The 25443-nt window shown below is 28.8% G+C and overlaps 1 protein-coding gene and 1 long non-coding RNA gene across 3 annotated transcripts in view; one reads left to right on the top strand and one right to left on the bottom strand.

Annotated features, from left to right (window-relative positions):
* Positions 1–25443, top strand: part of LOC107436806 (guanylate cyclase 1 soluble subunit alpha 2) — a 465049-nt gene that overhangs the window by 180363 nt on the left and 259243 nt on the right. For both annotated transcript variants that reach the window (XM_071187935.1, XM_043040687.2), the window contains exon 2: positions 1731–1959. In XM_071187935.1, the coding sequence (XP_071044036.1) occupies positions 1741–1959 (219 nt within the window). In that variant the 5' untranslated portion in view covers positions 1731–1740. The remainder of the gene's footprint in view (positions 1–1730; positions 1960–25443) is intronic.
* LOC139427135 (uncharacterized) lies at positions 1776–12571 on the bottom strand. The gene is made up of 3 exons (XR_011638292.1): positions 12441–12571; positions 7522–7559; positions 1776–1813 (listed from the first exon to the last, which is right to left on the bottom strand). It is a non-coding gene; the product is annotated as an uncharacterized lncRNA (long non-coding RNA).

Consider the following 25443-nt stretch of genomic DNA (forward strand, 5'->3'; position numbering starts at 1 on the left):
TTTTTTCGTCGCAAAATTTTGAACCAGTTTTGGTGTCAAATTTTGCAGCTTTATGTTTTTTTTCTTTTCCTTTCAGGTTTTTAATGTGAAAGAAAATTAATTAAGTGGAAAGTGGAATTATAAATGGATATGTCTAAAGATAACTTTTTTTTTCGTACGATATATCTTCGTATATGTATGTACGATATATGTATCGTACGATATACCTTCGTATTACTTATTCTGTCGTGCGATTGACTTCACTATAGATTTCGTGACAAGTGGCCTAACTACTATTTAATTTCACTTTTCAATGATATCAGCGTTAAAATAAAATTTCAGATTACTGATAAAGTAGACTATTTTTTTTTCAAAATTTTTGAAATACGTAACAGATAATACAAAACTTCCAAATATAAAAAAAATCTCAGAATCGAATTTTTGTTGATTACGTTGATTTTTCTTTTGCACTGGAGCGTTGGAGTTTTTTTACTTTCACGTTACGTTTTCATTCTTTCTTTGAAAATTCTCTTACATAACCTAGATTTATATATAATTATTTAAAAATTTGTAAGTTAACATTACCCTATATCCTATTAAAATAGATTATTTAATTAGAAGAGTCGATGTTAAGACATATCTAATCTAATATAAAGAGGTTTCTACAAATTTACCATCGAATTTAGTACACAGCATTGTGTTTCTGAAAAATGCTTTTTTTAAAATTGAGAAAGAATGCAGATCTGCGGTTTGTTTTTGCCATATTGATAGTAACCCAAATTATTGACCGCTTTTTATTAAGTATTACATAAATGTTTAGAATATAAAATTAAAACGCATAGATGTCGATTAGAAGTTACTTTTTGAGTGTTTTAAATTTTTAAATTTCAAATTTGAGTGCAAAAGTGATTATGCAAACCACCAATATCTTGATTTTGCTACGTGCTTATTGGTAGTCCGTATGAGTTCTTAATTAGAGAGGTAAAATGAGCAAGCTAACCAATTTTCTGAAGATCAGCACAATTCATTCCAGGGTAAAGCACACATGAGCCACTAATATATTTTAAAAATGTAAAATAATTTAGTCATACGGTGTCAAGTAAAATTATGGTGAAATGAGCAAGTATAGTGATCCTAAAGGAACTACTTAACATTTGTGAGTTTAGTGAACTATATCAATAAGCCCCTTAGTGAAATAAGAAAACAGTTTTCCTTTAAAACAGACAAGATAGTTTAGAAAAAAACATTCGGATAAGACAAAAACCATGAAATCAAAAAGCTCAAAACAGGAATCTCCTTCTACCGCTTGTTTTAGTTTGCTTTACTCCAGACACCGATTTTTCAATCCAGCGATGACCCACTTCCCTGTTTTGTTTCAAAACGTGATTCTTTACATTGTTTTAATTCAGGTAACAAATTTTAAAAGAAATAAAGCTTGTATTAGAATTGGGGCCAACTAAACTAAGAGTAAAATCTCCAAAAAAAATTTTGTATTTAAAGGCAATTGAATTGTAAATTAGCCTCCAGTAATCGCTGACACATTTCATTCCAGATCACTTCAGCTTTTATAACATATTTTTTATACTTTATTTTCAACCAGCTGTTCTCATTTCTTTGTCCATTGGGAGCTGAAGGATAATGTATGCTTTCATTTCTTGTAAACATATACTTATTTTTATAACTTTTATATGTATTCATAAAAATGCATATTCCAAAATTTTTCTGTTTATTAAAAGCATTTCAATTTTCAGTTAACTGATCATGGGTATGGGTTGTCCATTTCATTGTTCTGGAGATCGTGCAACATCGACTCTACCAACTTCAAGCAAATGTCCTGTAAAAGAAAGTAAACAAGAAAAAGTTAATGAAAAATCTCAAAAGTTGGGTCTTTTTGAAGAACATCAGGATGAAAACGGAGATGGAGAACAATTGAGCTTGAAAGCTTTAGCCACAGCTGTTAGAGTTCTCACTTCTCCTCCGGTAAGTGCATCTTTTTCTCACTTCTATAAAATTAGAATTCAAGAAGTGTGTTAATATAAGCAGGCATTCGAGAATTTAAATAAATTTTTAAATTTTCAAGCAATATATTGATACTGCTTCAAATTTCTACTTTTGAAATAATACCTCGTTAATAATCAGATTGAGTGAATCCATTCAAATTTGTATTATTTTTTTTTTAAAGAAATTATTTACTTCAACGCGTTTTTATCACGATTTAATTAAACAATTTAGCCTTCGTTTACTTATGAGACGCTTTATGATTGGATACATAAACAAAAATAATCGAATAATTCGTAAATACATTATTATATATGTGAAGCAACCAGTAATTATCTTATGAAGTGAAATATTCAAAATTCCAATCCTCTTACATTTAAATCTTCGATTCGATACTTGAATTTTCCCAAGTGCATCAAATGAGATATTTAGGGTCTTACGAATATACATATATATATAACCGTCGTTGAACAGCTGACCAATTTTTGGGTTTACGACTACTATTCTTCAACTCCGTAGCCTTGCAATTTTGAACCAATTCAGAAGACAAGGAAACTCCTGGATCAGTACCTAGTATGATTTATTATGAGAACAAGGAGGATTTAGTGACTCGACAGATTTAACATGCATCAGTCACCATTTACTACACTGGAAGTCTTCGGCCGGCGGGGATTGAACCCACGACCTCTCGGACATGGGCCCAGTGTCCTACCAACAGGGCTGTCACGATCTCACACAACATATTTATTTACTTACATTTTATAACCGTCGTTGAATAGCCGATCTAATCCTGGTCTTACGACTTCCAATGTTCAACTCCGTATTCTTGTAATTTTGATCCCAGTAGAGAAGACAAGGAAACTCCAGGATCCTCCAGAGGTATTGATTTGTTATGGGAACATGGAGAACTGTGCGACCCGACAGATTTCACGTGCATCAGATGTTTACGTGTTACAGATGTTTACGACTTACAATAAGTTAATTAATGGTGAAGGAAAATTGACACAATGACTAACCCTTCCTGAATTTTCGATATCGAAAGATTTATTTTCTGCTGTTTTACTACTTTAAATTTTTTGAATACGGATTTAAAGGAACGCAAGATTAAGAAAGAAAACAAGAAAAATATACTTTAAAAGAAAGAAAAATAAATAAAAAAAGTATTTTTTATAAGTATAAAAAAAATACAAACTAAAAAGCTAGAATATTAGTTTCGAAATATTAGTTTATGAATAATAATTAATTTCACTTTCAAACCAAGCTTAATTAGATACATAAATTGTTGTATTTAAAGATTTCGTCATTTAAAGTGCACAAGTATATTAAACTACTAATAAAAATCTTAACTAACTCGTTTTATTCTTATTCTTATATTAGTACTTACACAGATGTATATTTCAGCTATATGTTATGGGGTCATAAATAAATAGAAAGCTATGAAATAACCACATAATTTTCTTGGTTGAAAAAGATTTAGAACATGGGATATTGATATTTAATTAACGACTCACAAATGTAAAATGAATTATTTAATTAATGCTACACAGAAGAGCATGGATGTGAGAAAACTTAATGTGAACATTTTTATTGGGAATTATTGTTCAAAATTATTACCCAAAATAAAATTTGCTTTTCTTAATCGCTATGCAAGAAGTGCTTTTTTGGTTATGAGAATTTTTTATGAATGCTTTGGAGAAAATATCGTTATTTTTGAATATTTAATTTGCTTCATCTGAAGTTCAAATTTTTCGCAAAAAAATAAATATAAAATTCCTACTGAATTTTAAATTTTGATCGAATATTTTTTGTTTAAAAGCTCAATTTGTTTAATTTGTATCATTGACTCAGGAATAATAGGATTTATTTACAAAGGTGATATGTATAATCTACTTTTGGACAAATAATTATAGTGATAATAATAAGAACGCTCATCGTATAAAATTGCTGCATTTTACGCTTAATTCAATCAATTAAAAATAGCTTCTGGAAAATAAAATATGAGCTTTAGTAGCATTCAGACAGTAAAAATTTCGTTATTTTGCAGTTTAATATAATAATGCTTACAATCTCATACAATGCGTAAATTATTGAGCTACATAAAACCAAAAGCTATATTATATGATAAACTATACATGATAATATATACTGTATGATAAAAGTTATCATCATTGGTATCAAAGTTAAAATTAGGATTGGCGAGTCTAATAGATGAATACTAGTTATAGATGAGCAGTAGTAAGTTTTTGCTTTGTGTAAATAGCACTCTGGATGTATGAATGAAAACATAGAAAATAAAAAATAGCGTTGAGGAAAACCTCTCTCTTGACTGACAATCACACCTTCCAAATTGCAACTAAACCCGCCTTTGGCGCTTAAAAACATAAATCTTTCGAAAAAGACTAAGCTTATTTTCCAAAAAAACGCTTTTATGTCAGGTTTTATGACTTAATTAGTATGTAGTACTAAATAATAAGCATATTTAAAGCGTAAAATCGAAGCATTAAAATTTAAACGTAGTGCATTCGTATTTTTACAGAGATGCAAATCTTAAATAATTGTAATATAAAATTTTATTACTATAGTGGCGTTTTTAACAGATTTAAATTAAAAAGAGAAAGCATTAGGAAAATGCATTGTGCAGACACCATGCGATTTAATCGAATATACAGACAATATAATATTGTTCTTAACTAGTTGGGTAAATTTTAGATTTAAGGGCAAAAGAGTTTATACATTTTAAGTATGTAAGTTATTAGATCTTCTTAATGCAATTATTAACCATTTTGGTATCATTTGCAGCAGTGAATATTGCGCAAGCAAAAAAAAGAAGAAAAACCTGAATAACTTTTGATTGGATCTTCGATTTCTAGGACTTTATCTTAATGTTTCGAGGGGGTGATCTCAAATATTCTAATTAGTGCACACGATACATTAAGTTGAAAAGTTTTGAGTGTTTCGTGAGAAATCAAATTTTAAAAATGCGACCTCTTTGAAATACGATTTTTTAGGAACTATTTGACCAATTTCGCTCAAATTTTGTATTTTTCTATGTCACATTTTATTTTTTGAAATGATGCAAAAAATTATGTACTTCACGTTTCAATTTCTTTCGACTATTATCAAATAAAAGAATAAAACATAAAAATATTTACTAAAAGTCATTTTTTGCATCGAATTATCTTTGGATAAACGAATTTTGAAAAAGTGCGCAAAAATTTTTCAATTCATTTAAAAAGTTCTCAAGATATAGTGAAATACGTAGATGGAAAAATTAGTATTAAGGACTCCAAACTTTGAATCGTTCTTCAGACGAAACTATGGGTAACATATTTACCAAATTCTGGTTAACCTCTATATTTTGGGGGTCAGGAATCTAAATTTGTCGGAAAAAATGTTTATTCAGAGAAAATTAATTTTTGTGTCAGATTTTGTTCCTTAAAATATATTCTGCGCTAATTAGTTAGCCTTAACCCCCCAACCATTTGGGTTGAGACCTAAAACGTGAAAATGCAATCATTAGATCAAAAGTTATTCAGGGTGGTACATTTATTTTTCTTCGCAGACTGTATAACGGAATAGTAAAGTATCAGAAGTGTATTATTTAATGCTAAGCAGTCCAATTTTCTTTTTTTCTTACTTTAAAGATCAAGATTTTAAAATCACTCAGTCATTGACAATTGTATGTTAAAAATCTAAAAATTATTCCAAAAACACCAATATATCCTAGGAAAAGTCCAATACAACTTATGACGTAAAGGCACTGTTTAAGTTGAAATTTAGTTGATGAGAGCAATATATCATATCTTGACAAACTGTCAAGGAATCAAAAAAATGAACTTGTTTGAACAAAGAAATGAATGTTTCTATTATTCCTCTAAGTTGCTTAATTTCTTGTACGTAATACCGATTGACAGACAAGAGTATTTAATGAATGATAATGGATGAATTCTTTTGAAAATGCTTACTTTTTCCTTTAAATTTGCAAGAATTAATTAAANGTCATTTTCTGCATCGAATTATCTTTGGATAAACGAATTTTGTAAAAGTGCGCAAAAATTTTTCAATTCATTTAAAAAGTTCTCAAGATATAGTGAAATACATAGATGGAAAAATTAGTATTAAGGACTCCAAACTTTGAATCGTTCTTCGGACGAAACTATGGGTAACATATTTACTAAATTCTGGTTAACCTCTATATTTTGGGGGTCAGGAATCTAAATTTGTCGGAAAAATTGCTTATTCAGAGAAAATTAATTTTTGTGTCAGATTTTGTTCCTTAAAGTATATTCTGCGCTTATTAGTTAGCCTTAACCCCCCAACCATTTGGGTTGAGACCTAAAACGTGAAAATGCAATCATTAGATCAAAAGTTATTCAGGGTGGTACATTAATTTTTTTTCGCAGACTGTATAACGGAATAGTAAAGTATCAGAAGTGTATTATTTAATGCTAAACAGTCCAATTTTCTTTTTTTTTCTTTAAAGAACTTTAAATAATATTTTAAAATCACTCAGTCAATGACAATTGTATGTTAAAAATCTAAAAATTATTCCAAAAACACCAATATACCCTAGGAAAAGTCCAATACAACTTATGACGTAAAGGCACTGTTTAAGTTGAAATTTAGTTGATGAGAGCAATATATCATATCTTGACAAACTGTCAAAGAATCAAAGAAATGAACTTGCTTGAACAAAGAAATGAATGTTTCTATTATTCCTCTAAGTTGCTTAATTTCTTGTACGTAATACCGATTGACAGACAAGAGTATTTAATGAATGATAATGGATGAATTCTTTTGAAAATGCTTACTTTTTCCTTTAAATTTGCAAGAATTAATTAAAATTAATGTTGTTCATGATGAATGATAGTATTAATAGATAAAATGTGAGTTGAGAATGTTATTATAAATTAGTAAAGGAAAATATTTAGAGATTATTGAACACAAACTTTGAGGCGATTAAGGACTAAACACTTAATCGCTCACATTTAAGGGGCAGATTTAAAACTATAAATGTGAACTCACCTTGTGGAATCGATGATTCTTTTTCGATTGTTTTATTTGATATGCAAATAGATTATTAGTAAATTTTTTTCTAAATTATAAAACAAAAATCAGTATATCAACTGAAAAAAGAGAAAAAGTTAAAAAATGAGTTTTTTTAACTCTTAAAACTGTGAAGTAATATAAATTTTAAAATACAAATAGTGATAATTTCTATAAAAAATCAACAATGCCTCAATTTTTTTCAATACAAAACAATGTTTCAAAAATTTTTTAGTTTTGGTTTTGGACATTCATAATTCTCGTTTTTTAAAAATGAAATTCAAATGAGAGTGTTTCAAAGTTAATGTTAATTCACTATTAATTATATCATGTTAATTTACTTTTGCATGTCAATGTTAATTTACATCATATTAATTTACTTTTTACTGAATATGGTTTGTTGGGGTAAAAAAGTAACTTTTAAATTTAATAATACTGTAATACTGTAACTTTTAAATTTTGAATTGTTATGACTTTATAAAGCAAATGAATACTCACTAATAGTAATCATGCGTTGTAACTTCATGTTGAAGTACCTAAAATAAACATCACGATTATTTCGGTTAATTATTTTTATAACGATGATTGACAGCAAACATTCGTTTAGGATAAATATTATTTTACGAGTAAGGAAAAGTAAAGTAGAGTCCTTTGTATCCAAGGTAATTAGAGAGTTGGGACATACGGGTAACAATCTTTTCAGTAAATTATGGCTGATAGCCGTAATTTAACGTAAAGAAAACGAGAGAAAATTGTCATCAAAGACGCAACGTAGATTCATCGATGTGGTACCTTTATTTGACTGAATCTGAAAATTATAGACATGGATTTTTTTTTTTGCTCTTGAAATTAATTTAAGCTCATCAATGTATATTTTACACGCAATTTGTGAATAATTAGTTTTAAAAAAGCAATGATGGATATTCTTGGGGCTTTTATTAGGTTATTTAAGCTGATATATGCCAAACAAACAGTTAATCTTCTGATAAAGTTTAGACGTCACTAAACGCCATTAGATGTGAATTAACGTCGACCCAGCATTAGGGGCAAGTAGGGCTGTTGACGATCTTCAGCCGATAAGATGAGCTTAGAGGTCATCGTGCCATTCGAATAAGAGCGACAGTTCGATACATGTGATAGTTCAATAGGATAAGGATAGTTCTATTCCATAGGTTTTACCCTGAGCTTTCTTTAAACGAATGTGCAGGCAATCTTATGGTCAAATTAATCCTAGAAGCTACAGATCTATAGCAAACTTGTTCTGAAGGGGCTAGTTTTCTTGATAAAAGTTAATTCTATTAAAAAATTTTGTAAATGAACTAAAATTAGTTTGTTTTTGTAAATAGCTGAATCAGCTAATCAGTAATTAATATAGATTAGTCGCAGTTTGGAAGCGTTGCATGTTTTTTTCTTTCTTTTTTTAAGTAATTCAATGCAGTCAACATGATTTTGATGCGGCAAAGGAAAACTTAGCCAAGTGCTTTATGTTTGAACAGTTTTAAGCTACTTATTGCAACTTTCGAACTCCTTCATATAATGGGACTATAGGATAAAACGTCATAGTAAGGTGTTTTAAAATAGTGCATAATTAAGTTTCAGTAACTGAACTATAGTTAACACATTTGCCATCTATAGTTAATTTACATTAATTACGATATTATATTGATCTAAATCTTATAATTTTTAAGTAAATAGGAAAAGATAGAAAACGAATTTTAATAATAGCCAATAGTTTTTGGCAATCTTTACTAATGATTAAATCTACTCAAATTCTTTTCACATTTGCTGCACAAGTTTAAAATAATTTCATTAAAGTTTTCTTTCTCCAAGAACATTTTAAATTAAATATTAAACTTAACTTAGAAATCAAAAATAATAAAATTTTAAACGAAGAAAAAAAAAACTACGAAACTGCTTGAAAGAAATCAAGTTCAGCCCAGTGAAAAATATTGTTATTTTTCTGAAATAGAATCATGAAAATTTGTAATAAATTATATTATAAATTATAGTATAAATTTATCTGGAGATTGAATTTAATAAGTTTTTGAAGAATTTGAAAGTTGAAGGAATGAAAATTAATTTAAAATGTGAATTAGGTTCTGACTAAAGTTGCTAAGAAATAAAGGGAAAATATTTAGTTATAAAGCTTTAAATTATGTATATCAAAAAATATTTTCCAAAAACGTGATATTTTTTATTTGATGCTTTAAATTACTTTATTAACCAATCGAAGTTGTTAGTGATGAATATTTGCAACTGCTAAAAAATCTCACAGAGGGTATTTAATTCCACCATAACGCTTTAGCAATATTTTATTTTTAAAGATCTAAAAAAATATATTAAAATCAAATGGTTAAAAGCAATTATACAGTTAATATTTTTTTCTTAAAATTAAGTCCGGTATGTTCTGTTGTTGTTGTCTTAGGTAATTAAGGCAATGAGGGTGCGGTTGTGCTTGTTTTCCAGTGCCGCCATCTCTGGCCAAGAATCGACTTCTGCCACACCAGTTTATAGGGCGAACTCATTCATATATCCATTCATTCTTCCGCAGATTGTAATTTTTGCCTAAACGATCAATCTCCAATTCAGTACCTCCAGAGGTAAAGTTTGTTATGGAAATATGGAGGATCCTGCAGATTTAATGAGCATGAGTCACCATTTTCTACACGGGGAGTCCTCGGCCGGCTGGATTCGAACTCCCGTTCTCACAAACGTGAATATATGTTCAAAAAAAAGTAGTGTAAAATAAAATAATTATTTTTTTCTTGAAGTTGCAATACAAAAATTCAAGAGTAATGCTGTTATCCCAACCATTTTACTCCAAAACGTTTTTTTGATATTTTTAACTATTTTCAATTGTTGAATATTGTTTAATTTTGTTTGTATGCTTGACAGTGTTCAATTAAAAAATAACATTTTTCAATAGCCCCTTCTTATTGAGGAAGAAAAACTGAAAGGGCCAACATCAAAAAATATTACAGAGAAGCCTTTCGGTATAGAGCAACAACGACACTCAGTTACAAAATAAAATGATCGTTTACACGTTCGTTGCCAGCCGAGACCCGATACAGATTTTTACTCTTCAGCCATAGATTATGCTATATCTATTATTGAAGAGTGGAAATCTATGAAGATAAAATCAAAGTTAAATTTTCTTACTTTAGCGAACATTTTAGTTTTTAAATTTCATAATGCGTTTATTTTAGTAAATAATATATATATATNATACATATATATACATATATTTTGAGCCGCGGGATAGAGCTTAGCCACCGAGAATCAAAGCCTCTCAGTACATTTGTGACGTCATACTCTGAAGGGCCAGCAAACCATACGATAACGCAGTATTCAGATTTGTATTAAGAGAAAACTATAATAAATAGTTCAAACTTTGGAGGGACGTAAAATATTTTTGATTTAGCTAATTTAATAGCATTTGAATATTTTTAAGTGGTGATTTTTTAATTTTTTATTAAACTAAATCAATGTCATTTATCACATTATAACTCACTAAAATGAACAGGCAGGATTGCTTGATGCTTTTCATGAAACAATATTATGTGTATTTTATGAGAGAAAATGATTTAATATGAATTTTTTTCTTTTAATCTTAAATCCTGATTCATCTTAATTATTTTTAATGTCAAAAGAATAAATCTTATTTAACTGTATAATTTATTATTTTCTAATATGTAATCAAATATTATATTTAATCATATATTTGAAAATAAGAAATGATATATTTTAATAAGTAAACAAATACGAGATAAATAAAAATATGTTATATAATGGCCGAAAAGAGACAAAGAAATTATAATTTTATTGACACATAAAATTTTTACTTTAAAATACGTTCTAAACAATTCTTTCAGAATCCTGTGATATACACTTGATACCAAGCGGAAATAATATAAACATACAATAAACAATTATTTACAAATGGACGCCACGTATAATATTCAAATAGCACAAAATAATTTAGCTAAATAATAATTACAAAGTAATAATAATAAATAAATTATAAGTAATTTAGCAAAGTATTTCGATTATTAAGATTGTAAAACTTTGAAATGGTGTAAAGAGGTATATTATTTTCAAGAATAAATATACCCTTTTTTATTATAAAAAAGCAAAGTATTTTCAAATCTTAAGTTTTTCTTACATGTAATAAATTCATTGATGACAATCTTTCTTATAAGATTTGTTAAAAAAATATCCCAAGATAAGATAGAAATAATATAACAGCATTTATTAAAATCCTTTTTCCTGTTACTCAATAGGATACATATCATTAATTAATATATTTCATGTAAGATACATTTAAATGAATATGTATATATATGTATAAACTTATACATTATTGTTTTAAAGCTTGTTTACATATACTCTTCCAGACTTAAAAAATAAAAATAAAAATGAGAATTAAATGAGAATAACCCATTTAATCTGGAGCAAACTCAAAATTGCTTATAAAACGTACTATTTTATGAAGTATATTAAGCTGATTCTAAAAAAAATTATTACTTAAGCAGAATTCGGATTCAAATAACATGTAAACACCAAAAAAGCATACACGTGAAGAAGTTTTCGTTTTTGCTTTAAAAATTACTGCCTTTTTGTCAAAAAAAGCACAAAAATTTATAAAAATTGTAGACAGAAAGATAAATATTTTCGTATAGCGTTATTTGAAAATTTTATTCAAGCAATAAATTATTTTTCGACACTTTTCGCAATCTTCGGTTAATGTTACGCAATAAAATTAAATTACAATATTTAATAACAAATTATAAAACAAGAAAAAATTATTTAAGGAATCAGCATAGGATAACACAAAAACAATTTATTCGCATTCGAAAGATTATGCCATATGAAGCTTGAACTACAGTTTCATTAATATTCTTTTAAATAATAACGTACAAAATTTAAAATGGTTAACAATAAATTAAATTCCTTTTTTATTAATATAATTTAATGTATCGGAGTACTTTTTGCTTTCAAGTATGAATTTAATGAAATTTTACTCATAGGATCGTAAGCTATCGTTAAGAAAAAATAAGCTTCAAATGCCAATCAACATTGTTATGAATTTTTCGTTTTGTTGAAAATATAACTAAAGCTTTCTTAGTTTTTTTTAAAATAATAAAAATGTTAACTCTTTATTGACATCTGATATATGTGTATATATACATTTAAACACGACATATGATGTTTAAATTTGTTTTATTTCGCGTCTAAGAGTTTTGCAAAAGTACGAATGTTTTGCTAGTTTTATATTTTAATATTCCCTAACAATAAACAATACCTGAAACAATGTAATTCTCAAATTATTAATTAGATTATTTCATAATCTAATAAGAAAGCTTATTATTAAATCTGCAAAAACGAATATTAAAACATAAAAGATAAATAATACTTACTCGACTATTAACAGTTATTTGATAACTGTCTCCTTTGATGGAATTAACGTTTATCCATTTCTGGTTCATTTCTGCCCTTATCGGAAACCTAAATACAAATACTTTAGGCCCATTTTTGTAGCTCCCTTTACACCTTAGAACTACACGCGCATATGGCATTGTTAAAAGCTGTAAAATAATGCAATATATATAAATTTTGGTTTAAAACGACATATCCGACGGATAAACGAGACTGCTATTCAATAAAGAACAAGTATTTGAAATTGGCGGCTAATCGCATATCAGTTAATCACCACTGTATGTGANAAAAACTAAATTGTAGAGAAACAAGAATGGTAAAAGCAAATAGTCGTTATCAAGACACATGTATTGCTATGAATGCGATATTTCTGATATATATATATATATCACTGTTTGTGACGTCACTTAAAGATCTTGGTGATCTCAACGGCCTTATTTCTCGGTGGCTATGGTTAGAGTCCCCTTGCCATCAGGCTAACCGTGGGAGGTTTTCGTTTTTTTCCTCTGCATCTGAAGCAAATGCGGGTTAGTTCCAGCTAAAAGTCCTCCACGAAGGCAAATTTCTCAAAATACTTAATCCAAGTGTTCCCTTTGAAAACATTAAAAAAAATGGTCGCAAATACAGATGGTTGTTACGCATAGGTGGTCTTTTTCTAGGGATTTCAGTGATTTTATTATTCACTAATGCCCCTGTAGAAGAATTCATAGAATTAATATGCAGCACATTCTTCATATTTGTCTGCGACCCTAACAAAGCCAAACAGAGAATATTATTGTAAAAATTAAGTTTAATCTAACATGTGCACAGCAAAATAAGCACGTACAAGGCAGATAAAAACTATTCATCGGAATAAATGAAATTTTAAAGAAATGGAATAAGTCCTTATACAGCCTATAACTAAGTAATTGAGTTTTCGGAAATTAAGAATTTAGCTTTTAAATTTGTCTTATCTTTTAAACTGTTTATTTTTTAAAGTCTAGTTAATGAAAGATCATTATTATTTGTAATTTTTGAAATCATTTTGCTTCTATATATATCTGGATCGGCAACAAATTTTGTTATGGAACTGAAAAAATATTAATTGAGTTAAGCTTGGGAATATAGTAATGATTTTACTGTTTCTCCTCTCTGTAATATTTCAGACTTTTTTTTGTTGAAAAATCTGAAATGAGATAATACTTTCAGGTTTCGTGATAGGTTTTATTTTTAAACGTGAGATGAAAAATAATGTGTGGGTGATCTTATAATAATCGCCTGCTGCCTTGTTGGAGAATTTCTGTTACCTGAACTTTTGCTAATTTCACTTCTTCTTTTTTTAAGAGCAGTATTTTTTGTAACTTAAGTAAAAAATAAATATGCACAGGAAATTTCTGAAGAAAAAAAAATTTTCTAATAGCAAAAATTTAATTTCCGTTATTATACAGTACATTGCATAAAATAAATGTTTCAAACAATACATTTTCGGATGCCCCCTCCTGCAAATTAGTAAAATAGATTTTTATTTCTGTATTTGTTTTAAGAGTATAGAACAATACGCTATGCGAAAATGATCTTTCCATTATTAAAACCGATTTATTTCTAACTATACAAATAGATTGTGCTGTTATGGTGTATTTAAGGCTTTGTTAATGTGATGGTTATTTTTTTTTTGAATATCTCCAACAGTTTCTAAATTTATATTCTCACGGACTATTTCAGTTACGAAATAAAATCATAAATAGTTCGTATAACTTTATAAACAAAACATCTGAATACTTTCGTTAATTCTTACTTTCAAACTGTTTATTGGTTTTCACACAAAACCTAACGTGGTTGTGGACAATATTAACCAAAATGTTTGTGTAGTTTTGCTCCAGCAAAGCACTATACTCATTATATGTAATGCAACTTAAAATGTTTTCTCTTTCAAACTCAATCAAAAGTCATAGTTCGCTTTATTTTATTTAGCAGCTTTGACATGCAACTGAAACGTGGAATGAAATGCAATAAGCATAAAGACTTATTTCTGGGGAAATATTATATAACTGTCATATCTAAATCTTTTTTGCCTTCTTATTTCTCGCTATGATTGCAAAATCTTAATTTAGCTTGATGGTGTATCAGCTATGTGTTGACAGTTTTCTCTGGAATCTACTTCTTATACCGTTTTTTTTTGTTGATTCTGAGTTAGATTGATACTTATGACTTATAAAGGAACTTATAAGTATTAAATATCATTTCATATTTCTAAAGTGTACCAAAAGCTAGTAAAATGTGCCTCGAATAAAAATAGATACTAATAAAATATTTCCATAAAAAGTAATGAAGTCGAGTTATATTTTGGTATAACGTAAAATAATTATTAGGAATCATTTTAGGAGAAATTTAGGCCCGTTAACGGAAATTCGCAAGCTTTTTTTTATCTTTAAAGGGAACCTTCTCAAATTATTTTTAAGCAAAAATGAATAATTCAAAAATAACTTTATTTTAATTTCAAATATTACATTATGGCAAAAATAGCTCCTTCAAAATCATTTGTGAAAAGTCTATTTTATAAATGGACATTTCACAGAATACTTCCTTCTAAAAATCAGTTGATTATGTTCTTAATTTAAAATTTTATAACTACAACAATTTGAAAGATTTTTTACTATCATATACTCCCTCATCCCATTCATATTAACCCATATTATTATGTAGTCATAAAAATAACTAGTAACTTGACAGAAGAAAAAGAAAGAAAAAAAAACGAAATTCTACTTTTCAGAAAATTTCTAGATTTTCCACAAATTCACAGAAGCAGGACTTTTTGCAAATGTTTGAACAGATCCTTCACAGAATCATGCAAACAGGACAAAACATCTGCATATATGCGAGTGATTTCTCACAAGTTTGCGAAAATGAACTTTTCGCTCAAAGACTCGGATCACCTCAGTTCAATATTGAAATTTTTTACACATACTTTAAAGCATTTTATGGAAGTAGACATAAAAAAATTTTAGTCTCAAGGATGCCAACTGAGAATTGAAAAAAAAAAAAAAACTTCAAGAATTCCTCCTCGTTTTGCAAATACCTTAATATACACATCGCCAAATAATTACCACAAAGTGGCTACATATACTGAGTTTTGCACTATTTATGTGTAGTATAGTGGTCAATATAACTTTAAATTAAATTCTGATGATATAAATTTTAAAATAATCAGGAAGTTTGCAGCCACTAGAAAATACACTCTATAACAAAAAAATCGACGCACCAAGAAGCAATCATCCGATTGCTTTGAAATTTCGCATGCATGAATGTTTTGAACAGATATGGCTGGAATGATGCCGACTGGGGACTTACAGTCTTTAGCGACGAATCTCGCTTCCAACTGTGTCATGACGATCATAGAAGACGTGTTTGGAGACGCACAGGGCAGAGGGGGGGATCCTGCCTTCACTATTGCACCCCACACCGGCCGTCAACAAGGCGTTAGGGTCAGGGGTGCCATTTCCTTTGACAGCAGGACCTCTTTGGTCGTCATTAGAGGTACACTTACTGCACAGCGGTACTTCGAAGACATCCTAAGACCTGTTTTGCTACCGTTCCTTTTGCAGCGCCCTTGGTTGGTTTTACAACAGGACAATGCCAGGCCACATACGGCACGAGTTGCTATGAACTGTCTGCAAGCTTGTCAAACTCTTCCTTGGCCTGCCAGATCACCAGATCTCTCTGCCATCGAGCATGCCTGGGATATGATGGGAAGGCGATTGCATCTGGCACGGAATGTTGATGACCTCGTTAGACAATTGGATCGAATTTGGCAGGAAATACCGCAAGAGACCATCCGGGAGCTTTATCGGTCTATGCCACGCCGTGTGGCAGCTTGTATCCAGGCTAGAGGCGGGTCAACACCTTATTGAACTTGTTACTGGAACTCTTCAAAAAATTATTCAATTGTTCTGAAATTTTAATCACTTACTATTCTGTACATTGTCTTCCTAACCACCAATGTTCGTTTCAATCGGACAACTCCTTCTTGGTGCGCCAATTTTCTTGTTATAGAGTGTAATTGTCCCCAAGGCAGAGCAAATAATTCACTCCATATTCTCTTTAAGTCTGCAATAAACTCTGATTACAAATTAAACTAATAAAACCTTTAATTATTTTATGGATGTTTATGGATTATGGATAAAACTAAACAACTTAAAAAGAGATTACAACTTATGCCATATCAACAGTAAATTACTATTATCTTTTTGCTTCGTTGTATTTTCTTTTCCCTCTGCTTGGCTTGATGCACACTGTTAAAATTTTCATTCGGAAATGACGTAAAATAACAGGCAGCAGTCTCTGTCTGGTTAACGATGAAGTTTATGGCTAAAAATAATTCTACGACTAAGGTTTTCTAACCATTTACAGCTAGTATGGTTAAATAACCATAAATATAAAACTGTACGGTTTTGTAACCATTTGCCACTAGCATAGTTTCTAAACCATAAAAATAAAACTTAAACTGTTATTGGAGCTCTTAGGTTGCTGCGCCATTTTTATGTCAATTATAGTTTTGCATGCTTATATAATGCAGGGTTGCCAACTGAGTAGTGTAGGACACTGGAAGCTACGTGTTGCAGGAATGAAAGAAATATTGTGGTATCAACGCTGGGATTCGAACCCCTGTTCAGTTGGTCACGAGATTGATCGATTAGCTCACTCAGCTACAGTATGTAACCAGCTGCTCAGAACAAAATGGTTTCGTAACGTGAGCTAAGTTGGTGCGGATAGAATTCTGGTTGTTAAACAGTATTAGATAACAGCAATCAACTGACAATTTTTTCTCACGCTTATCAGCTTGAATCTAATCGTTTTTCACTGCTATTTAATTGCTTTGATTGAATATGCTAAAATAAAAAATAAATTGCTACTTAACTATTTTCACCGAGAAATTTTTGAAAGTGAATAAAACACTAAATTAACCCTTTCCTTATAGAAAAAATTGACTAAAAACAATTTTTATATTCAGCATTTATAGTTAAATCGAAGTCACATTACGTGTAATAAAGGCATAAAGAAATACATAGACTCATCACACACAGCTCATTTTACACAATTCATTGCTTTTATCCTTTTAATAAGTCTCAAATCTAAATAAATGGAGGAATTTTTTTAACATTTTTATTATAAAGGCAAAGATATTTAAGTGTTTCAGCAGCAAGATGAAGTATAGCATTTTTACCACGCCATGCACTAAAATCTTAAAAGATTCTCAAATTTGAACTGAGGGGTTGAAATTGGATTACTGCTACCTGGTGATTCCCCGTAATTTGTCTTACCTTTTGCTGAAATTGAATAGTCATATGTGAGCGGGAAATATGAAGACATGTTTTTTTAGGATCTTAAAAAACATTTGTTAAATTTTAGGCCTCAATTTCCAGTTTTGATGGTCAGTTAAGGAAAATAATTTATTTTTTGCTCCGTAGTTTAACTAGACAATCAGACTGTTATATAAAAAACTTTATTGTTTTACCGCTACATACTTTTTGAGATAAAATTGCACCATAAAATACTTTTTTCTTCATTTCTGCCAATTGATGCTTACAAGCATCAAGTCCATATTAAAATAATTTTTCATTAATAAAGTTTATTATTGAAATAAAAGTGAGAATTTTCTTGAATACTCCATTAACAAATAAAAACGAAAGATAACCGTCATACTATAAAATTTAAAGCGAAATAATAAGCATAAAAAGCATTATCTTTGTGATATTATTCAATATTTTTAAGACTATTTCTCTGAATTTATGTCTCATTATTGACTTATGAGCGAGAAAACAGTTCAACAAACTGCATTAGAAATATTCCTTATCTGGTACAATCTAGATATTCAATATATTATATTTTATATAAAAATTTAAACTAAATATAAATAGCTATGTTCCAAATATCATAAAATTATAAACAATTTATAAGATTTAAAACAGCGATCATAAAGGCCTGAACATTTTAGTGAAAAGTCCTAAACGTATTAGTTAAATATGCTCAAAACTTTTCAAATGCTGATACAATGAATATAAACAAACAAAAAACAGTCCCTTAGACTCTTGAATTGTTTGAAATATCAAAGTATGAGTATAACATTATTTCTCGAGAAACTGATATAGTTTTGTAATCCCAGAGAAGTTTAGTCAATCAAATTGAGAATATTTCTTTGTAAAAATAGAAAATGAAACTGTTTTAAATTATGAAAAAAAATTATTTACAAAAATATTCTAAAAGGAAAATTTCCGCCTTTTTGAACTTTTGTATGCTTATGAAATAATTCTAACACAAGAAGTATGTTAACATCTCTAATTAAAATAAAATCCAAAATGTGAGGGTTTTGAATTTCATTTATTTAAAATTAAAAAAAATTTAAAACAATTCAAAATGAAAATATAAATTTTAATTTCAGACATAATGCAATTCAGACATTTTATGTTTGATACTAATGTCAAAACTTAAAATATTGTCTGCAGAAAATATTAACCCATTTTAGACTAAATACTTAAACTATTTTAGAACATGATAAATTCATTAACTACATCAAGCGTTACTAGGATGTTCTGCTTTTAGGTTTATAATCTGTACATTTGTAATATTTATTTTTTATGTCCGATTATGTTTTGGTCGTATGAAAGGTGTTTTAGTATTTAACCAAAACCCAAAATTAGACTACATTTTTTGAAACGCACTCTTCGAAATCATGATTCATGAATAAAATTCAAAAAAAAAATATTTATTTGCAAAAAGCATTGGTGGTATCACAGTAAAACTTTGTAAAATTACTTTGTAAGTTTTCCAAGACTGGACAAAATTTATAGTCTAGAAAATATTTAATTTTTCCATCATTACTTCGATATAACAGTATCTTATATAAATAGAGTGATATGCAAAATCTCAGACTTTTTACCAAACGGTAACACAAAAATTCCCAACATTTAAATTTTTCAAAAAAAGTCGAATTGTATTAAATAATTTTACTTTTTTTAAACCCATAAGACAGCTGCAACTAGAATAAAAAAAATACTTGAAATTTCAACTCAGATCATGTTAAATTTCAGCTTTCAACAGTTTTAAAAAGATTATTTTTCCTAAATGAAAAGAAAGGAAAAAAAGAAATTCAGAATATACAAAGTCTAAACGGTTTTCTAATAAAGACTGAAATGAACATGCTAAATTCATTCATTCGATCAAACGTTATTAGGATGTTCTGTTTTTAAAGTTTATGCTCTGTTCATTTGTCAAATTAACTTCTTAGGTGGAATTAGGTTTTGGTCGCATGAAAGGTGTTTAAGTATTTAAACAAAACCGAAAATTAGATTAAATTTTTTGTTAAGATCTATATAATAATATATATAATAATAATATAATAATAGTATATAATAATATAATAATAGTATATAATAATATAATAATAGTTCAGATCTGTATAATAATATATATTTATTTGCGAAAGGAAATTTTTCGTATTGCAGTAAAATTTTGTAAAATTATTTTGAAAGTTTCTCTTCAGATAGACAAAAATCTAGAGTTTAGAAAATATATAATTTTTTCTATCGTTATTCCTATCTAACAGAGTAAACAAAATGGTATACGAAATCTCCAAATTTTTAACAAATGTTAAAACAAGAATCCGCAACTTTTACATTTTTAAAAACAAGTCGAATTGTATTAAATTACATAATTTTTACTTTCTCGCTATATCCATAAGGCAGCTGCAACTAAATGAAAATAATTTACCTGAGATCTCAACTCGGATCATGTTAATTTTCAGATTTTAACAGTTTCGAAGAAGAAAAAAAATTCAAAGAAAAAAAAATCAGAATATTCAATGTCTAAACGTTTTTCCAACTAAAGACTAAAATGAATCAATATATTGGAAAGACTTTCCTCACTGAGTAAACAACATTTAAAATTCAGTCGCTATTTACACGGGACTCAAGTATGAGAAGTAAGTTTAGAATGTACTCTTTACTAGTAAAATATACTGAAATTTTAAAACTTGAATAAAAGGGAGTTTCTCTATCCTCAAGCCTTTATAATTTTTTCAATTGGATATTAATAATTTTAAGTTAGTAAAACCTGTGTGAAGTAAAAACTTTTTGCATTACATGTCACGTGTTAACGGTGATTTTTATTTACAGATGACATTAAATAACAATTTAAGCTATAAAAATTAATATAAGTTTTGTTCAGTCCTCTCAGTTCGATAGTAAACATTTCAAATTACGCTGTTGTTGTTTCTAAAGCTACTTGCCAATATTAGTAAGCCTGCTCATTGAAACCAAGCGAATTTAAGGCAGAAGATGTGTTGCTTGTTTCTTAAGTGGCGCCATCTACGGACTTGAGCAACATGCCCGTCACAATCCGTTTATAGGGCGGATCCAGTTATGCATCCATTCATTTATCCATAGATCGTAATTTTGACCGGAACCAGAGACCGAACAGTCTCCAATTCAGTACCTCCAGAGGTATTGATTTGTTATTTGAACATGGAAGACTTTGTGACCTTACAGATTAAACGTGCACCAATCATCATTTGCGGCACTGGGTGTCCTCGACTTGCGGAATTGAACTCATGACCTCTTGGACATGGTCCCAACGCCCTTCCAACCAGGCTTTACCGGCTCAGTTCAAGTCATAAAAATCATTACTGTGAGAAATAAAAACGTTTTACATTGTTATTAATATATTACGGGCTATTAGAGAAGCGCTAACTTAAACAACAATTTAAATAATAAAACATAATATAAGCTTATTTTAGACACACTTCCAGAAAAATATACAGAAATTCTTAAAGCTTCAAGTTGAATAGAGGTGATCTGATTAGGGTAAACTTTATATTGATTTAAAATCATTTCCACATTAAATATTTTAAATTATAAAAAAAGATTTTTGTGAGAATTTGAAACGTTTCACATTATTATTTACATGTCGTCGCGGATTACTGAGGATCGGTACTATCAACAACATTTTAAAGAATACAAATTAATGTACGTTAACTTTAGAGGCTCTTCTAGAAAAATATACAGACATTTTCAGAGCTTTGAACCGTGAGTTCAATATGCTCTACTTTACATTAATTTATTCATTTTTCAATTGAATGTTAGATATTTTTAATAAGATTAAACAATACTCCGTGACAAAAATGTTTCACGTTATTATTTACAACATGTTCAAGAATCGATTATCGGATAAATTAAGGAAAAAACTAATTGGAACTAATGTAAGACGCGGGTAATTATGAAAGAGACCTAGGGTGCCGATCAAAATGTTATTATTTGTTCTTTCTAATCGGAAAAGAAAACAATTTTTGTAATAGGTTAACTAAAATCATGTAAATTGATGCTGTTTAATGAGTACTATACAATATATATATATATATATATATATATATGTNACGCCGGTCCTTATGCTGATATATATACTTTTATATATTAATTGTTATCTGTTTGCGGTAAATGCGTAACATTTAACTTATTTATTAAGATTTTAAAATTTAATTTCGCCTCAAGCTTTATTTGTATTTTTATAAAATGTAGTTATATCAGTTAACAAAAATGCAAGAAATTATATTCTTAAATTTATTTGCTTTATCACATATTGCATTATTTTATTACATGCCAACAAAAAATTAGTGAAAATATAATAGTGGTAGTCATAACATTTAGTTAATGATTTGGCAACCAAAATGCCTCGATTTCAACCTCAGAATGGTAAATCATTGCTTGGAATCTGTTCTGTTCCAACGTGCCCCAAAGTTAGGACTTCTAGATTATCGGGAAATTCTTCTCGATAGTTCGAAATAACCTGAAACTTGTTTCATAAACAAAAATTGCGTTTCTATCTTTTCATTCGCTGGTTAATCTACTTCGGAACATAAAATTCACAATTTCCGGGAGCCTTAATGAATTTTTCTCCTTTTCTTATTCTTTTGTACTTGCCTCACACTTCATTTATAACACCGTTTAATTTTGTTAACTTAAAAATCTAATATCGTTTCTGTTTAGTATAATAAATTATCCCCTGGATTTTGGTTAACGAAACTCTGGATTCAATCTATGCGATTTGTAGTCATCCTGTACTCAAAGCTTAAATATATGCATTAAGTACGGTAACTCGATTGATTTCAATTTTAAACATCCTAGAGTGGAAGAAAATTTTTCTTTTTCCAGTTGCAAATGAATTACATTCTAAAGTATTATTTTATATAAATAATGCTTTATATAATGTAGATTGCGCCATAAAAAGATGGACCAACCAGAATAACTTTTGCTTTATGGATCAGATTTTCACATTCTAGGACTCAATCTTATTAATAATTTGAGGGGGAGATCTTAATTATGGTAATTAATAAGTGCCCAGAACGATATTTTAAGTTCAATCAAACACGAAAACGTACTTTCTCTGAATAAACATGCCTTCTTTTTTGACGAATTCATATTTCATACAATTATAAAATTCGTTAATTCAAAGATATTTCCATGCAAAAAATAAATTATAGTTAAAATTTATTAATTGTTATTATTTTATTTAATAACAGTCGAAACAAAAATGGATTGTGAGGTATAATATTTCTTTACATCATTTTAAAATATGTAACTTTACATGCAAAATACAAAAATTAAGTGAACTCGGTTGAATAGTTCTTGAAAAATCGAATTTCAAAAGCAGTCGCATATTTAAAATTCAATTTCTCAGGAACTATTAAACCGATTTCACTTTAATTTTCTATTTTGCTATGTAAAATTACTAACTTTTAAGTAATGTAAAAAATTTTATACCTTACAATTCAAATTTTTTTCGACTGTAGTTAAATAAAATAATAAAAAATAATAAATATTTACCAAAACTTATTTCTTGCATGGAACTATCTTTGAAGAAACAAATTTTTTAATTGTATGCAAAAATTTCCTTAAAAGGTATTCGAGATACGGCAAAATAAGCAAAAATGAAAATTAACATTCAGAGGTTCTAACTTTGGATCCCTCTCCTGACGAAGGTATGGGGAACATATTCTCCAGATTGCGGCTACCCTTTATATTATGGGTTGTAAGAAACCAGAATCGGTTGGAAAAAAATGTTCTGTTTGTTCAGAGAAAGAACCTTTTTGTGTCTGATTTAGTAACTTAAAATATCGGGTGCACTAATTAATTATCATATTTGAGATTCCCCCATGAACCCTTAAGATTGAATCCTAGAAGGTGAAAATCCAATCATTAGGTCAAAAGTTATTTAGAGTGGTCCGTTTTTCTTCGCACTATGCTGTTAAAGTAAGTTTCAATGTATGAAAATAAGTTTTAAACAATGAAAATAAATTCTAAACAAATATAAATAACTTAAAAACATTAACAAAGGGACCTTTTAAGCAAGGGAAACTTCTTTCAAAGTTTCTTCCATTGTTAAAAAGTTATTATAGTATTCAGAGTTAACTTTTGTTAACATTGTTAACTTTTTATTATAATATTTAGAACTGAAAATAGATGTATTGAATTTGACCGAGATGACAAATTTGTCAGCATGAATTATTAAATACACTAATGATCAAAGTATTTTAAAATTAATCTTTAGCAAATGATTTCGCTTAATTATTTACCGGAGCAGAAAATTAGTTTTCTATGAATTATAAGTTTTCTATTATCGTTATTACCGCACGCTTTCGTTTCTAATTTTTCATTATAACAAATTTAATCATAAATTACGTATTTGAAACAGAGATAATTGAGAGGCTTTGTTGGAATCCACTATTAAAATTCACCTATATATATCGCAACGGTTTTGGGTGTACACTAAAACTCAAAAATCGTAAAAAATCTCACTGTTTAGTAATTTAAAAATATTTTGCGCTTTCAGAGCAACTTTATTTTTCATTCGAATTAAAGTATGTATCGTTTTCCAAAAAAATCTAAAATGTTTTTATAGTTATCTTTGGTGGAGATAATTAAATAGTTTTTTTTCAACAAATGTTTTTAAAACATAGATTTAAATAAAATAATTATAGCTTCATAAATGGTATTATTTTGCTATATTTAGATACAAAAAGGCAATAAAATATTTTTATCGTATTGTGAGCACAAAAAAGAAACGACGCATATTAATAATGCTAGATCTATTTATCGAATTTTAAAGTACTAAGGTGCAATTTCGCCACCTTGAATAACTAAAATCGTTTATATTTTATTTAATATTATGTCGTTAAATTCTTAAAATAAATATTGGAACCATATTTTCTAGACTATGGTTCACCTACATTTCGAGGGTCAAGAATCCAGTACCTTCCGAAAAAAGATCCTATACCCTCAGAAAAAAATACTCAATGAATCAAGGGTCTAACCTTAAATATGCTAACTAGTCCATGCTGTCAATATTTTAAGTTAGGCGCAAAAGCATACTTTCTTTGAATAAACATACCTTTTTTCTACGGTTTATGATTGTGGATTCTCAATTTATAAGGGGTAACCATAATTCTAAATATTTAGGATCTAGCATAGAGCATTTATGAGGCCTGTTAAAAGGTTTTGAAACTTCGCCTTTTCATTGCTTTGTTAATAATTCATATCCAATTTGCATTTTATTAAATTAAAATTAAATAAACTCCTGTTTGTGAAAATTGCAACTCCATGAAGGAATCGTCATAATTCAATGAAATTTACTACACGGTTGAATGGTAGTGGTACAAATAAATGATTAAACTTTCAAAGCAAACAAACAATAACAAGAGATCGAAATCAGTATTTTGTGTAGCCACCACGCACCGCAATAAGCTCTGCTACACGACGTGGTATGGAGTCAAGTAAATTTTGAATGCCTGTCTGAGGAAGAACATTCCATATAGTTTGTATGCGTACCCAAAGTTCGTCTGTAGAAGCAACAGGACGAGGATCACGAGAGAGGCACCGACCAACGAAATGACACGCATGCTCAATCGGTGACGTATCTGCGGAATACGCAGGCCAAGGATGAAGCTGCACCTGCCGCAAT

The sequence above is a fragment of the Parasteatoda tepidariorum genome, chromosome X1 (assembly GCF_043381705.1).
Source record: "Parasteatoda tepidariorum isolate YZ-2023 chromosome X1, CAS_Ptep_4.0, whole genome shotgun sequence".
Lineage (NCBI taxonomy): Eukaryota > Metazoa > Arthropoda > Arachnida > Araneae > Theridiidae > Parasteatoda > Parasteatoda tepidariorum.